The 17,450-nt window shown below is 39.6% G+C and overlaps 1 protein-coding gene across 7 annotated transcripts in view; it reads right to left on the bottom strand.

The window, feature by feature from the left end:
• Positions 1-17,450, bottom strand: part of GRM7 (glutamate metabotropic receptor 7) — a 309,745-nt gene that overhangs the window by 197,610 nt on the left and 94,685 nt on the right. For all 7 annotated transcript variants that reach the window (XM_029996035.2, XM_029996040.1, XM_029996036.1 and 4 more), the window contains exon 2: positions 6,788-7,004. In XM_029996035.2, coding sequence (XP_029851895.1) covers positions 6,788-7,004 — 217 coding nt within the window. The remainder of the gene's footprint in view (positions 1-6,787; positions 7,005-17,450) is intronic.

Here is a 17,450-nt window from a genome sequence, read left to right as displayed (position 1 = left end):
ACTTAGGACATCTGTTATATCTTAGGTAGGAAGACGCCTTGCTAAAGAGGTAAAGATTGTATTCATAACGTTTTGATAACCTAAAAATACAGGCAGGTGCCTAGAGGGTTTCAACATCTAAGCCAGGCACTTAATCAATTTTACCCAATATCACAGGGAAGTCAGAAGTCCAGTCGTCACCTTAAGGACATCAGCCATTCATTCCTCCGAACAACATCACTTCTCACAAGTTATTAAAAAAAGCCACAGCGCATAGACCATGCACACAGAGTAACAGATTTACTTTGCAGAGATGCACTTTGCTTTTTCTTTTCCACTAACAGAAGTATACTATTAAACTCTAAATGCAAACCAAAACACCCTTGAGGATCAAGTCCAGTGCGTCTTCTACTAGATTAGTTACAATTAAAAGAAAATCCTATTAAACTTATTAAACCTAACAGACTACAGCACACAAGTTGGTACAACTTTAGAAAGCAATCCTTGACTTTTTTCTGAGATGACAAAACATTTGTTATTTGACAAAACATAGGAAGGAAAAGAATAGGTTTCATAACATTGTTATTTAACATAACATCACTGAATACCAAAAGGGACAGATGCATGGATATTTGAGAAAAATAGAAAGAAAAATGAAAACCACTTGAAGTGCTCAGATATAAATTACTTTATTTCATTACTGGTTTATATATTTATTTTTGCTATATTTGATCCAGAACACAGGCTCTCAAGTAAATGAATAAAGGCCATTCCCATCCGAAAGTATAATCATTTAACACAACCAAAGGCAAAGGAACAGCCCTGCACTGCTGCCTCTCCATTCCCCCAGAGACCTCCATCCCTTCCTGTGGACACTGAGCCACCCACCAGGCAGAAAACCACCAAAGGGAGTGGTCTGCAGGACCAGTAATTAACTGGGAAAACTTCGTAAGCCTTGAACCATGCTCTATACCCTCAAACTCCATAAAAGCACTGGGGTCTGTGACCCTCCCGAGAGCTGCTGATCCCTGAAGTGACAGCACCTGAGATACGTGCTAAACACAACTTCAACAATGTCTGACTTTCTTAGGCTGGCTTTTGGACTACACTTCAAAAACGTATTTATAGACCAATTTGTCAACATGTAAGCTCAGCTGTTTGCTCTAACTGAAATGCTGTAGGAGGTTTCTGCCCCTTGGGTTAAGGCAGAAGGAGATCCAATGAACACAGTTTGCAAAACGCTATTCCTTCAGCTAAAGAAATAAGTCATCACAGTGGACAGTACAACACCTTAGCCCATCTTCTTCCAAAACAATGACTCATTCACATGAATATTTGAACAGTGACTCTGTTAAAAGTTGGATTCTGTTAGCTGCCACAAAGAACAGAAATCATAGATCATAAATTTTGGGCATCATTGGATGATGTGTGGTATCGCCCATTGCCAGTATGTTGTGCAAAGCTTCACTAATGAATCATAAGTATTTGTTATTTATTAACATAGCCAATGCAATCTTTGCCCACCACAGTGTATCACAGTGGCATCACTAACTTTTTTCACCTTCCTTTCTCATTTTTGGGCTTCTTTTAACCTTGGGTTATGTTGTAAAGTGACTGCTCCTTGTAATGAGTATTCTAAATCCATTCAGAAGGGTTTTAATGGATCAAGAAAAAAAGAGAGATGTTTCATTAACATCAGAATGTAAGACAAAAAAAAAATAAAAATCAGGATTTTCTACTTGGCAGTAGGAATTGGTACTCTATTTGAGATATAGAGACAGAATAGTCTCCTCTCCCTTCTTAAAACACAGTTGTACAACTCCCTCGTAGCAATGATTTAACTCTCATGTTATCCAGCACTAATTTGTGCTAATGGAATTCCCAACAGACAGCATAAAAATTACGTTCTATTACAAAAATGCAGATTCAGGATCATAGCAGGCAGTTGAACAGACCTACAGGAGCCTACAAAATGCTGCGTGAATCACTGAGGGATGATATAGCAGCTCTTGGCTTTTAACACTGTCAGCTTCCATAGAAGATAAGTACTGAATTAGAGCACTATATTATGATATACCATGTTGAGGATTTCACAGAGAGTATCATGAGATGATTCAGATCGCCAAAAACCCAAATCAAAAGATTCAGATCTTTTTAGAAACAAAAGTCAGTGTAGAAAAATACCAGGGCTTTAGGAAAAGCTGTCATATTTTCACATTTAGGTGGCTAAAGGCGTTTAAAATAGTCTTTGCTACAGATAACAAACCCATAGAAAATAATTTCTGCAGGAGATATTTAATTGTACATAGCTAATTTGTAAAGAAACCAATGCATTAGAAGATTATACTATTTAATGCACAGATTATAACTGCATGCAAAAAGAGTGGTTCATCTGATTTTGGTGGAGTGACACTTGTTAGACATAAGGGCAATGTGTCTTGTATAGGTATGTATGTGTGTGTATGCATATGGTTTTTACTAGCAAATATAAAGCTGGGAAAAACAAGGTAAAGAAGAAATTAAAGTTTATATTGAGGGATAGTAAAGAAATACTGTTTAGTATCATTGCTGGAAAAAATTCTACTTATGAGAAGGGTCAAAATTTCAAGGGTCTCTTCTTTGCCTTGCCAATGAATGCTTTTTGATGTTTCTTCTGTTTCTGAGCAAATTCAGCTCCTGCAGCGTGTACATCTAGGCCGTCCCTGCTGCATGCAGATGTTCTCAACCTTACGTAACAGATGTCTGTGCAGCACTTGAGGATCATGGAGAGAGAAGAATTAAAGAAATGAATATTTCAAAAAAGTCTTCAGCAAAAAAAGGAGAAAAGAAGATAAAGAGACTGTCACAAGTGTTGTGCTTCCTATGTTAAAGTGGATTAAAGTTTATTCTGCTTTTTTGTTCTGTCAAGGTGATGATAGCCTTTTAACAAATATGACACTGCAACTAGAAGTCTTCAGAAGAAACTTCAGTATATATAATCATATTGGCACACTGGTACAAGAGCTTTAATCCCCTTTTATCGTGTCTTTAGTACACAGAGAAAGAAGGCATGCTTTTCCAGAATTCTTCTTCTCCAGTCCTTCCAAATGGTTGAGAACATCATCACCTAAAATAATTCTTAGCTTGTAGATTAAGATACTCTATTACTGACACACTGCTCTACAATACAACAGGTCTAGTTTGTGCAAACAAGCAGAACTGTGCTCAAAATCAGTCTTGCTGTGCGGAAATACTTATTTCTGAGATGAAGTTGGACAAGGGAGCAACTTGGAGTTGGAAGGGCAGAAAAAGATTTAAAGGCAGCAGGTGTACAGGTTTGCAGATCCGGGCATCCCCTTCCTTACACCATTTGTGCTGCAGCCTGTGGAGTGAGCATCAAAGTCTCCACAAGCAAAGCAGCCAGTGTACTCATCTGTGAAAATGGGCAATTTTGGGAGGAGAAAAAGATGAATAAACGCATACTAGATCTTTCATTTATCTGTTAGGAGGCATTCAAGTGGTCTTTTGCTAACGACTTCAATATATATATTTCTTACGGATAGCAATTAACCTTCTGGTACAGATTAATCTTTAAAAAAAATCAAAGATGAATTAATCTTTGAAATTCAAGTATTCGGTAGTTTCATTAATAATCTGAAATTGTCCTTTAGATTTTCCATAATTAGACCATTCCCCTAATTTATTAATCCCACAGACTGCAGAGCATGTTTCAAATCTTCATCTCCTGCCACAATGACATATTCAAACTCGCTTGAAGTACTCATAATAAAAGTCACTTTGTGAAGAATTATTAACTCAAAGGATCAAGCAAAGTCTTTATATGCTAAAGCATATTTGAAAACTAAGCAAGGAGAGCACTTTCTACTCATCCTCACAATTCCTAAGATCTTGGCTGAATCAGAAACAAGTTTGGATAACACACTGAATTTAGGATAATTAGCTAGCTACGGATGTGAGGCCAAAGATAATAAACGTGTTGGTACCTATGGAGTAAATCTTCCTTTCTGCCCAAATACACTGATTGTGAGAGATAAGGCAATTGTCTGAGAGCTAATAATGACTCCTTATTGCCGCTGTGTCTCAAATTTTGACTAATTTCCTCCGCTCCAGGACTGTTCCAGCTCCTGGCAGATGTGCATGGTCCTAAGGGGCCATGTTGGGGACAACTGGCACAATCAATCATAGAATCATAGAATCATTTAGGTTGGAAAAGACCCTCAAGATCATCGAGTCCAACCATCAACCATGCCCACTAAACCATGTCCTGAAGTACCCCGTCTACTCGCTTTTTGAATACTTGAGTCAGTAAAATTATTGCTGCTTATTGCTTCTTCAGGAGGCTCTTTCCAAACCCTGATACTACAGCAATCACCTGACAGCCTGGTTAATCACTACTTTTGCATAAAATGTCCCCAAGGAGACACAGCCACATCAGGCACCAGGAAAGCAACCCGAAAAGGGCTGAACCCTCCAGGGCACATCCCCAGAGCACGGGCAAATCCCATTGCAGCATGACCCCGCAAAACAGCAGCTGGGAGACGGTCACAACCGATCCCTGAAGTCGGGGGGACAAGGTGCCATTTCCCTGTAGGGGATCAAGGTTGGGACCTGTATCTCCAGGCAGCACTGCTCCATTAAATATCTAGACAACAGGATCTTGCACTTCCCAGGGTTTTAAAAACCCAGGGAACTTGTTGACAGGTACTAAATCCCCTCAGAACTTCACCTAAGCTTTATCTGTGTAACACGAAAAAAATTCAGCGCAGCCCTAAGAAGAAAAAGTGGCTGTACTGAATCGGAGGCAGCACCGGGGATTGGATTATGCCAGTTTCCAGACAAGGCAGGCTGCATATATGAAAGAAAGTTTATGCACTATCCCTGTTAGTGTCTTAATCTTATAGGTGTGACCTATATCACCCTGCATGCAAAGCTGTTTTAAGCAGGGTATTCTTTTGGTTTTATGCTTTATTTTTATAAAGGATGTTGAATTACATGCTAACTACATGAAGAGCTCCTATCATTAATTTAATTCTACAGAAGGTCTATAAAATGATACAGTATTATTCAGCTAGAGTTTGTCCTTGGCATGGAGAACACATTTCTGGTATGATTTCGCAACAGTGTATATTTGCAAATAAAGTCAATTTTAAATTATAATAAACACTGGCATTTGTCACTTCCTGCGGTATTAAATCCAAACCCATTTTCTTTAATACCACATAAATATGCATTCGAACGAACAGACAAATTTATGCAAATATAGGTTCCTTCTGTGATATCAACATAATGAAACAATTCCAGATTCCCCTCTCTAAAGCCCCTTTCTTTTAAGCGCAGCCGCCTTCTCTGCTCATTCCTTGGATTATGCTGCCAAGAGCGATCCATCAGTTTGGGAGCGAGCTGTCGCTCCACCTCGCAGATAGCGCAGGCAATTTGCAAAAGCAGAGCATATGCTGTGGAACCAGCTCTGCAACAACTGAGGAGATGGAAACCTCCGATGGCCGCTTCAGAGCAACGCCTGTCCCGTCCTAGTCCTTTCCTTTCATGCACTCACTAATCTGGCTGGTGATTTATGTAATTCAGTAAGTGAATTGTGGATCGTGTTGTGATGTTTTTATTTAACGCAATGCCAGGGCAGCTACAGGGTGGGAGATCTGCGAGTTCATTTTGGGAACACAATAGAGCTTATTCTTGTACAATGATGATAGGTTCCTTATCGGGATATATCATTGAAGGCTTCTGGAGATGGGCCTTCCATGTACCACCAATAATGAATGACATAATCTGCTTATTTTTCCTTACCAACACAGCAATGAACTTTAAATATTTCAATGTTCAAACCTTTATGATTCTGGATTGCAAATCAGCTTGCCATGGATTTATACCTCTATTCCCTGAAGTGCCATCTAAAGTCCTCCTATGTTCTGGTGTCCCTGGGGAAATTTAGAACTATTTACCCTGAAGAACAACTCATGGGGATAAGGGTATGAGCGCACTGACACAGCAGTCACACCTTAAGACAGGTCTCCTCTATGTTTTGTACCAGAACAGGAAAGCAAGCTGTAGAATTAGAGATTTCTTCCAACAAAATTATGAAGGTTCAACTTGATACCATAAGCCTGACCCAGCACAAGACACAGCATCTCCCTGTCCTCTTGGAACATCTCTCACTGGCAAGTGACATTGTCCAAGACAGTTTGGCCTTCCTGGGACACCACTAAATGAAACAAGTAACAAGAAAAACGTGATGCATCACAGCAAAGGTCTGATGTGCCTCGCACAACACTGCTGAGTTTGTTGCCTCCATACACCAGGCCAGTAATCTTTGAGCCTTCAAGTAAAAGATTATTCATTTTCTCACCTGAATTGGTCAAGAGAAATACTAAAGAAAAGCAATACAAATCAGGCAGCGATCTGAAAGGTGAACAGCAATAGTATGACACAAGTCAATGTCTGGTAACAAGCAGTCTTCACAGAATTTCTAGCTGTGGAGAGATAAAAGCTCAGCATTTTAAAATCTGTTTTCTACCCATGTCAACATAATATAATGCCATCCAGTGGAATAGTAGGAGCTTCATAAGACTCAGGGTTTTCTATTTTCTCCAGAAATGATTGAAAATCACTAAGGTTTCAAACTCTCTGAAATTCCATAAGCAATTTAGGAATAAGAGTATCTAGGAGCCACTGCAAAGAACTGGAGCAACTTTAGAATCAAATATATGTTCTAGAAAAAGAATATAACATTTGGTACAAAATAACATTCATTACTTCTATAGCATTTTCTGGAGGGAGGACGGGCATTGCCTACCTGCCTCTCTGGAAATTTGCATGAAGGACTCGACTCCTTTTTCTCCATAATTCCCTTCAGATGCCAAAGTGGACACATAATTCCATCCCAAAGCTTTCACAATGTCCACCATTGCTTGTGCTTGGAAGGAATCTGGAGGAACCACACGTGAGAAGAAATCATAGCGCCTGTCATCACTCAACTCTGGTGCAGTTGAGGCATAACTGATTTGTGGGATCTGTAGAAAAAAATAATTTCTGATAAATATACATATTCATATACTCATTGCACTTCTTGCAGAAGTTAGCTAAAGCAGTTAGCTTCAGCTGAGCCTCAGTTCATCTTCATTGTATCCATCTGTATTTCTCCAGCCCGTTACTTTACAACGTACCAGTCAAAGAAACAATCTTTTCATTGACTTTAAGTTACACAAAAAAAATTATTAATCAACTGAAAACAACCGTATATGTGCACATTCATAATTTCTTCCTTTCAGGCAATCTTAATCAAATACAGCACACACAAACCATTTTTCTCACTATGTCCTTTTTATTGGTGTTCTAGCATCAGATTTTACTAGCATCAGGTTATTTGGGATCCTCAACGCAACCAAGTTTAAATCTCGCTGGCTGAAAGCCAGAAGGACCCTTCATCAGTTTTTGGAGGATGAAGCTCTTAAACATTAAACTGCAACTGCAGATTTAAACAAAAGGATGTTTATTTTTTATTCTTTCTGATGAAGAACAGTCATGAAGATTGCTGAGCGTGGAGATCTCTGTCTCACAAAGACAACCTGGTCACGATTCAACTCTATCCTAAAACTCTGCCTGCCCATGACAAACCAGCCTTCACTGTTCCTTCTCATGGCAGAGTGCGAAGGAGACTGATGGTTACTTTTTATAACAGAGAGACCAGAATATTGTTCTGGGCTATTTTCTCCTTGATAACGAAGGTCCCTAAACAGTTATCAAGCTGACAGAATGTTAATCCCCAAACCCATTACGCAATTTTTTGAGTAACAGTCTGGGACTGCTCCTTAAATTAAGGAACCTGCCATAATTCTCACTTGAGATGCCAAGGAGGGAAAAAAGAGATTTGCAATATACACAAACATGACCATATATAATGATTTGAGACTTCTAGACTGTGGAAAGGTCAGTATTTCATGCCTCAGTACAAGCATCTTCTGCATTCTCATATTCTGTCTCTGCACAGCTTTCCTACAAGTATTTATTAGCTCTCCTGCCTTCTCAGAAGAATAAACATTATATTTCCCCAGCCTCGATACTGCAAAGGGATCGGCACCTTCGATTCCCACAGAGCTCAGTAGCAGATGAGAGCAAATGCAGCATTTCCACAGAATACACACTATGTCTGTACATCTGTATGTACATTCACAACTACTACAGCAGAGTAAAAGCAGACCTGTAAAGCAACATTGCTGCTGAAGACTCAGCAGATAAGCAAACTTAGCCAAACCATCCAAAATTACTAAATACATCAACATTTGTTGAGACATGTTCCTGTTTGTAAAGGCAATATCTACTGTTTTATTATAAACCGTAACAAACCACAGCACATGACTTATTTAAGATCTCTTTAGCTTCACTCAGCATCAGCGTAGAGCGAAACACGGCTCATGGCCCTTGCTCAAAGCCCTGCACCAGCGGGACCCCTATGCAGGGAACTTGCTGAATCTGGTCCCAGGCGTAGTACCAATCTTAGTTGTTATGAATTATTAAACCTAAGCAAACACTTAAACTTTCAGCGGGTGCTTGGGCTGTCATTGTGGATGTTGGCGAACTGAATCCCCCATCACTTGGCATGGCCTTTCCTTTGGATGCGTCATGTCACTCCTTTGCATGTCTGCTGGGTTTACAACCAGAGAGGTGGCTAATCAAGCTGAAAGCTGGGATGCTTCAGGTTTTTAATGCAAGACAACAGTCGTCTACAAAGACTTGCCAGATTTATTTTAGATCTGTGGCTTGTGGACAGCACGTTGCCAGCAAGACCTTCAAATGCTCCAGTCACAGAAAATTAAAAAAGTTAAAATTGAGGCTGCCGGGAAGAATACAGCGTGGTGTTGACCACTGGCACATGATTCACTTGCTCAGTCTTTCGCCCAGGGGCCAGCAAAGCTTGGGGACCACTCTCAAAGACAAATAGATTGATTACACCAATTTATCAGGGTTCTTTATTTTTAATCTACCTTAGGGATGACTTTCAGCTAACACCAACTACTGCGGTTGCACAGAAAATGCTGGGCACCCTGGCCATCAAAAATAAGTTAAATTCTTAATTTGTCTGTGCCTACAATTGCTGTTATAATAAATGATTGGTGACATTTCAGGATCGCTCTCTTCTCATTTGTACAAAGCAGCTAACGGAGCTTGCTCAGCTGCTTATCAGCTTAATTCATCTATTCATTGGATGGTATTATATTAAGTGGAACAGTTAACCAGGCTGACTTTATGGGTGCTGTTTACCCGTTATTAATTGGACAAGCATCCAGTATACAACATACAGTCCCACACACAGAGCTGCACTGAGATAGCTGAGTGCTGGTTTTTTAAATTATAAATAAAAGAAAGGATGAAGTACGAATTTTTATCTAGGGCAATGTTTGTATTCCAACTTGGCAACAACTGCTTTTTCAACTGAAAATCAAAAGGAGTATATTCTGCACTTTTACAAAAAGCAACGCTTCTACGGAATTTGCTCCATTGCTTATATTACTTAGGACACTTTTTGGTTTTTTAGTCTTTTTCTTCTGTCCATAAAATATTAACCACTTCTGGCTGTTTCAATCACTTGGAGTATAAAAAGTATATATTGGGGTTTTTTACCAATGTTTCTTACAGGATATATAAAAGCAACAAAGTTATATGTATGAGGAGTAGAATTTTCATAAGATTTTGCCTGAATATGGGGAGAAAAGTCCTTGAATAGGTACAACATAGACTGCAGCCATTAGAGTTCAGCTTTGTCCAGTATGTCAGAGCATGTTGCAGACACCTACAAAAGATATTTTCCCTTTCCGCATGTCTTCCCGTGCATGCAGGCGGCATCCCAGATGTCCAAACTGAACATCTGTTTGCATCAGCTAAAATCTAACAATTCAGCATTTCTTATTCTCTTTCTTTTTTAATGTTCACATCCAATCATATGTGGACAAACCTCCCACAGTCTCAGCTGGAAACCTTTCTCCCATATTTCACACCATATGTTCCTCCGCATTACTGTTTTGTTTTTACTGAGAGTGACTTTAGTTTGTAAAACACAACATCATGTTAACTCCAGGCAAATCTCAATGGCCAGGCACCCTCTCCTCTCTGAAATCTCTTCACAGGGCTTACGCTCATCAGACCAACATCCAAAAGACAACATACACTGCTGCTGTGTACTGATGGCTGCTCACCAGGTAAGCTCACAGACATGCGCCTTCAGATCCTGTGAACGTTGAAATGCATTTGAAAATAAAAATGGATTGACCCCGTTCATCAAGACCCAACCCCAATCTGGCCACACGTTGCCGTTCTCTGTTCCCAAAGTTGATGCAGATGGTGTCACTGTGTGGGGAGGATGAATGGGGCCTAAGGGAGAACCAGAAGGGCTATAATTTGATTACTCTCTCTGATCATGACATTCATTCATCCCCTTGGTCCACCTCTCTCAAGCACACACTGGTGCTTCTCAAGACTGGCCCAGGCCTCCCCCTTGGGGCAGGAGGCTGGAGCCTCCCCAGCCTCCCGGCTCACATCCTGCAAAAAACCTCCTGCCCCAGGGGTCAGATGCACACAGACTGCATTTCAGACTCCAAGGTGCAGAAAAAGCCTTAGTAAAGCTATCCACACAAAACTGCAGTTAAATAGCTGGGCATTTAATAACCAAGTCTTCTCCACCCTGAACAGTCTGTAAAACCATGGTTTAGCACTGCCAAAAGGTGCTGGATGATCAGCCCTACAACAGGAAGTCTGCCGTCCATGCGCAGACACGAGATGAATGAGCAAAAGGCAGAACAAAAAGTCCCCCTGGCCCTTCCACAGCAAGGCTGTGAGTGAGAAAAGCCTGTGGTCCTCCTTCGTGTACTGCACAACAGCCAGCGCTTGCAGAAAAGGCATCCCACCTGAGCCTTCCTCACCAGAACAAGACACAGTTGTAGCTGGAGCTTTCTGAAGGACACTCAGGTGTTGGCAGATGAGTAAGCAGATCACTGATGTGGGAGGCAGAATTTTCCTGAAGGCATTCTTCATGTTTAGAGGACTATGGCAAACACTGCACTCCCGAGTTTTACATGTCGTTTGCCAGGCTGATGTTCTGATTACAGTAAGAGTGAATGATTAATGCTGGGAACATTGCATTAGTCAGTGATTAATGTTAATTTATTTTTAACATCGAACACTATTCTTCATTTATTTCATTTTCTTCTGTTAATGAAACGTTCTCTGGATCACACTTGGTTGTCTTGCCTCAAAAGCAGGGCCTGTTTGTGAGCAGCTGCACCAAAAGCCACAACAGAAAACACACCAAGGATCGACACGACTCTCCGACTGTCTCCTACAACAAACGCCTTCCAACATCAGGTTTGGAACTGCGTATTTCAGGGTAAAAAGCAATTGAAATACAAACTTGTTGTTCCAATTCTTCATTTCAATCTTATTTTGTATTATTTTGTATTACTACCTCATCCTTTATCCTCCTCTCACTCTTCGACAGACCCTTCTTTTCAAGCAAAATGACAGAAAGTGGCGACCTCCTTGCTAATAGCCAAGTGTCTCAACTGGAAACACACAAGAGACCCAGTGCCAGGAGACAAACCAACTCCCTCTAAAGCTGCAATACCCACCAGAAGCATTGGGCTTACTGCCTACCCCCTCATCACCTCTGCCTAACTCTGCCTGCAAGTTCACTTGCACAGCCAAGAACCTCACAAATCCATGCAACCATAAAAGTAATTATTGCTACTATGCTACTTCAAATGTGATTGAGTTAGGCTACATCTCCACAGTAACTTATTAAAAGATTAATAAAATGGTGCACCTGAACCCAACTTGCCAAATGACAGTAGTCAGAAAACTTCAGAAAAGGCAATTTTCCTAAGGACCATGTGCAATTAAGATAATGCACGAGTATACCTATTGAGATATTAATGAGCTCCCACCAGGGTAATATTAAGTTCACAGTTTGCTGCATTTTTACTTTCAACTTCCTATTAAGTTTTATTGATATGATTTCCTGACAATAGAAAAAAAAAACCACCCTACTTTGATAAAGCCTCTTGAACTCATCTAATTTGGCAGTGCAGTGTCAGTCTACACAAATTGCAAAATCCTGCCAATAACCTAACTTTACAAAAATAAGATGCCTGAAGACTTTTCACTTGGCTTCAAAACTCTTCATGTGAACTGATGGATGACTAACAAATCTCGAATCTGTTTAGGTCTCAGATTTTATTCATGTAGAAATTTATCATGTCAAGATTTAATCATCAGTTAGTACAACTACTCTTTGTTCACCATGTACATCTTAAATTGCATAACAAACAGCTTCAGCATCCTGTGAACTGCATATAATTGTTTTTGTTGCCTTGAATTAAAATTATTTGAAGTTTCTAACTAGCTGTTTTCTCTGGGCAAAACTCCTCTACACTTTCTTCTTTTTCACATTGTTCAGAACAGAAAGAAAATGTTACCTGAGATACAAAATAGGATCAGATTATGACTCAAAGCTTGCAAAGATAATAGGAATTAATCTTCCTGCTGATTTCTGCTTGGCTGGAGGGGGAATTCGAGTTTCACTCCATTTCGTCAGGAGCTGGCATCTGTGGGGTAGTGCAACAGCCTCAGGTCTCGCCTGCCCTGCAGCAGTCAGCGGCCTCGCAGTGTGCCGGCTAACTAATCGACATGGGGGTATGTATAACAAAATAATACTCGTGCTTGTTGTTCTCCTCCTCGCCAGCCCTTCCGAAAACTAAACACTGCTAAATCAGTAGCTTTGCGCAGATTTTCTCGAGGTGTCAATCTAGCAGCATGTGCCCTATTTCTGTCCTGAAAGGTGCATATGAAAACAAATATTACTGCAATTCTTGCTCTAGGGCTCTTAAAAGACTAGGGAATAATATTCCCATCAGTCTTAGGTAATGATGAGAACAAATCCTTCTAAAGTACTTTGATAATCCCTCCTTATTATGTTTCATGATGAAATTTTAGAAGTAGTGCATTTCAAGCTGGTTTTTATACTCAAGAATCAAATGTTGACAATGAGAAAATGAGGCAAAAGAATTAACAAAAAAAGTTTTCATGTAAATAAATTTTAAGAGCAATATAAAGTATTTCTGTTCAGCTCTGCCACAGTCTATGAGGTGTTTACATATGGCAAACCTGTTGCTGTGTGCAAAAGTTACACCACAAGAGAAATTCTTCTGAGCAGTGAACAAAAGCAGCACATCTAAGGAAGGGCATTTGTATAACAGAAAATTTTCAAAACCATTAATCTATTTACAGTTCACCTCAGTTTCTCTCACTCTATTTACCAATTACTAAAGCCACTGGTGTTCAAACAAAGTCCTGTTTGCTCGCATCACCACCTCTCTTATGTTATCCCACAGTGAATTCTTAATGATGTATTAGAGATCAACAGAATCATCTACAAGGGAATTGGATAGATATTTCATAAGGTACAGAAGTACAAATATAAACAACATCAAATACAAATGAGAAACTGAGCCTAGAGGAGGAGAAGCGCATTTAATAAAACAGGAATATCTTCAAGAGCAACAAAAGAAACACTAAGAAAATAAACCCCATAAATGATTCATGTACACGCATTTTGCCTATGTCCACGCTGGCCCATTCCACCAAACCTCACTGTGCTGAGTGAGCTCCATCTCACACTATTTGTCCCATACCATGACTTCAGCTAATATGTGAACGGGTCTTCTCTCAGCTTGATCTTATTGACCAAAAGGACTATTAATATGTCAATCAAACAGGGTAAACCCCACTTTCCAAAGCATTTTAAAGGAAAGATTTTCAAAGTGCTTAGCATCCACAGTTGAGGACCTGTGTCAGGGCTCCCAAGCTGCATGCAAGTTCTTTTTTTGTGGGAGTTTCCAAGTGGGATGGCAAAATTCCATATTTATGGAGAACCACAGGTGTTCTTGACAAATTGTCAATGAAAAACTGGACGAGGTCAGTGCTGTGTGGACCTCTCAGTATCAGATAATTTAAGAGTGACAATGATAGGAGAAGAAAGTAGTGTCAGGAAGGGTAATGGACTCACAAAACATGGGGAACTACAGGGGGAAGTTATCTGTAATTTTATTTCACTGAATTGTCTTGCTGTGCAGCATAGGCTTACAGTTTCAATACATGATGAATAAACATTAGAAGCTCCATGCAGATTGTCTGGTGGAAATTAAAAGGGAAGGCCAGTCCTATTAAAGGACTTACTATAATTGAACGGTGCAGTAATAGACCTTAACAGAGCTGTTATGAGAGCTATGCACCACTGCTCTGACGTCCTGACAATATGGAGCAACTCAGCACACCATCACGCTTCCAGAGCGATGGTTCTGGTTAGTAAGACTTAAAATTTGCAACTCCTTGATCACCAATATTATAATGGATGCAATCCATTACTGAAATAAACATTTCCAATGCTACTTTGGTCTTCTCAAATACAAAATAAAACTGTCACTGGCTTTCTAATTGAATGCATTTATTTTTTTTTTTAATTCATTTCAAACCTGAAAAGGGCATTTGAAAGAAGCCATTTCCAGGCACATAAATCAACCTTCATCCCTAGCATAACTGCCATAGCACTAAACTGGAAAGACATCCTGAATAATATTGGCAAGCTGGGCATATTTTCTGTATCTACAAGGTCTCTCCTGCTTCCTTTTCTAATATAAGAAAGTACTCGTATTAATTACTCCAGAAAAAATAATTGTAGCAATTAAGGGAACAATAATTACAGCAATTAGTACTGTCCACATAGCTCATGGGAGCATTTTATCAACTCAGACAGAAAGCAGGAAGAAAAAAAATGATAAACACATAGTAAAACCAGAGGTGTCCATAAATATGAAATATCCCTATATTTCATCTTCATGACCTATGCCTGGAACTAGGTCTACTTGTGACAATGATGAGCTTATGGCATAGCTTGGGCTTTTATAGCTGCAAAATAGGAGGTGATCTCTTAGCTTTTAAAGGCTAAAGGATCCTTGGATAGATGACTTGAAACCAGGATCCACAATTTTAATGAAAATCAGTCTTAGCACAAAAATAAGCATCTTGCCTCTTTCTAAGGCTGTAAATAACACTGTCCTTCTACTAAATAAGGAGATAACACCTGTCTCAACAAGTTTACATATTGCGGATTAAGAATTGTCCATTTATACTTCCATCATTAATACTTTCATTTGTCTAATCTGTGCATTAGGGTGGTCAGGCACTTAAAGACAGATACCCGTCTCTCACTAAATGTATTCCAAGTGGCTAAGATCTACAAATTCTTCTACTGAGTCAATTTATAATGAACCTACAAACTCACTTCTCTTCCTACACAGGTATAAATGAAATTTTTAAAAAAATCTCTTCCGTGACACTCCCTCGCAGAGCAAGGCTCTCCCATTCCTTGTGCCTGCAGGCACTTTAACCTGCTCCCATTCGACCTGAGAGCTAGTCCTGGCCCAGCCACACAGCCACAAGACAGGAAAAACACTTGAATCAATAAACTAGAGAAACAAAAAGTCGTATCAGTCATGCTTATCTATTATCCAGTAGGAGGAGGTACAAGAGTGAAGTGGGTTTTGTCCCTAAGGCAAGGCCACATACATTACCTTCATATGAAACACGTAGCCACCAAAGAAAGACCTACTGCAAATGGAGAAGCAAACAAAGTCATGAAGCAGCAATATAGATACAACATACTTTGCTGAATGTTTTGAGATTTACAGCTCCAGTAAGTGACTTTTTTGCAGTTAACAGTCTAATAACCTCTTCCATGGGCAGAGTATTCTTTATAATCAAGGTCCTTTGAGCAGGGTCTATGAACCAATTCAAAAATTTTCTTGTTCTTAAAAATAATTCATTCAAACCTTTGGACCAAGCTGTGCCAAAAAGCACAGTTCCCACTGTACTGCTACTACAAAAATAGACCACCTTTGAGAAAGGCAGAATAGGATTTCAGCACCACTGTCAATATTGCACATTGTTTTAGAAATAGGTGAGGCCCAAGTGGAATTCAACTGTTCTTTCACTTTGTGTCCTTTAGAGAATTATTTAAATAAAAATCTCAGTCTATGCTGTAGCTTGGACACAAAAGCGTCATACATATTGAAGACTACTCCTTTAAGAGACACAAATATGTGCCTCTGTGTAGCAAAAGACAAAATATTCTGTAACATTTCTTAGCTGTTGTGTTACAGCACAGCCACAACAACATAAAAACCTGGTTCTTTTTTGTTTGCAAGTATTTTTTGTATTTGCAAGACCAACCATTGTCATCTGAATTGTTAATTTTTCCAGTAAATTGTCACACCTTGGGACTTTTTTTGTTTCAAAACAGTCCTTGAAAAAAATTGCAAAAAATGACCAGAAATCAGTATTTGAATTTACACTGAAATGGAAAAAGATTTTTAGATATACACTTGCCTGATCTGTGTGTACAAATTCCTTTTTGGGCATAAAGTTGACTTTATGTGATCATGAAGAAGATCACTTCTAGGTGATCACTTTTCAGGAGTACAATTAGCTCTTATTTCTACTACTTACATTTTAATTTCTCTTGTTTTATCTGTATCATGATATAATAATATTAAATTTGAAATTCAATTAATACTTTTTTATTATTATTATTTCTAGCCCTAGATATATAAAGATCCTTCTTTATTTTGAGGAAAGACTGCCTAGAAGCCAACAGTCCCTCCAGCAGCTGATGAGCTGTGCAGCCCGGGCCATGCAGCCAGTCCCCCCCAGTATCACACACTGGCAGAGATGGGCATGGGTAAGGACTGGCAGCCTTCCAACTCCCCCAGCCCTTTGCATATCGCAGAGATGCGTTTGCAAATCCCCTGATGCAGGCTGGCAAAGGCATGAGCTCCTTCCCCCATGCAGGCTCCGTCCGTCCTCCCTGACATACAGATGTATGCACAGACAGAAGCCAAAATTTCCCCCAGCTGACACAACAAACACATCCAGGTATAGGGAACCTCTTGCAGCTCCCAACTGGAAACAGAAATATTTATCTACTGCACCACAGAGATTATTGATAATAAAGACAAAGGAACAAGTACTATCATGAAGCTTCGGCACTTAATGTTTTTAAGTGAAATATTTAACTTTTTAAGAATTTAGGTGGCTCGCTCATAAACTAGCAAGGCGATAAAGCTTTGCTGGTTTGCAGATCTTGTGGATGAGATATGACCAGCACAGCACGTTCATATATACTAGTGCATATTCATTGATTTTACAATACTAACCAGAATATTCCTCCTAGGATACATCAGTTAAAATATCAGTGGTGATTGCCCATCCATTGCAATGCAAGAATGCACAGCTCTTCATATTTTAACTCTGGCCCTGATAGAATGAAAGCTTGAGAGCAGCATTAAAATAATGGATGGTACGCTGCTAGAGGTAATTTGAAATCTTAACAAAGCATCAAAGGATCTTGTCTA

Source organism: Aquila chrysaetos, chromosome 20, assembly GCF_900496995.4.
Source record: "Aquila chrysaetos chrysaetos chromosome 20, bAquChr1.4, whole genome shotgun sequence".
In the NCBI taxonomy this organism is placed as follows: domain Eukaryota; kingdom Metazoa; phylum Chordata; class Aves; order Accipitriformes; family Accipitridae; genus Aquila; species Aquila chrysaetos.
Note: the sequence above shows the minus strand (reverse complement) of the source record. Positions and strands in the feature narration are given on the sequence as shown.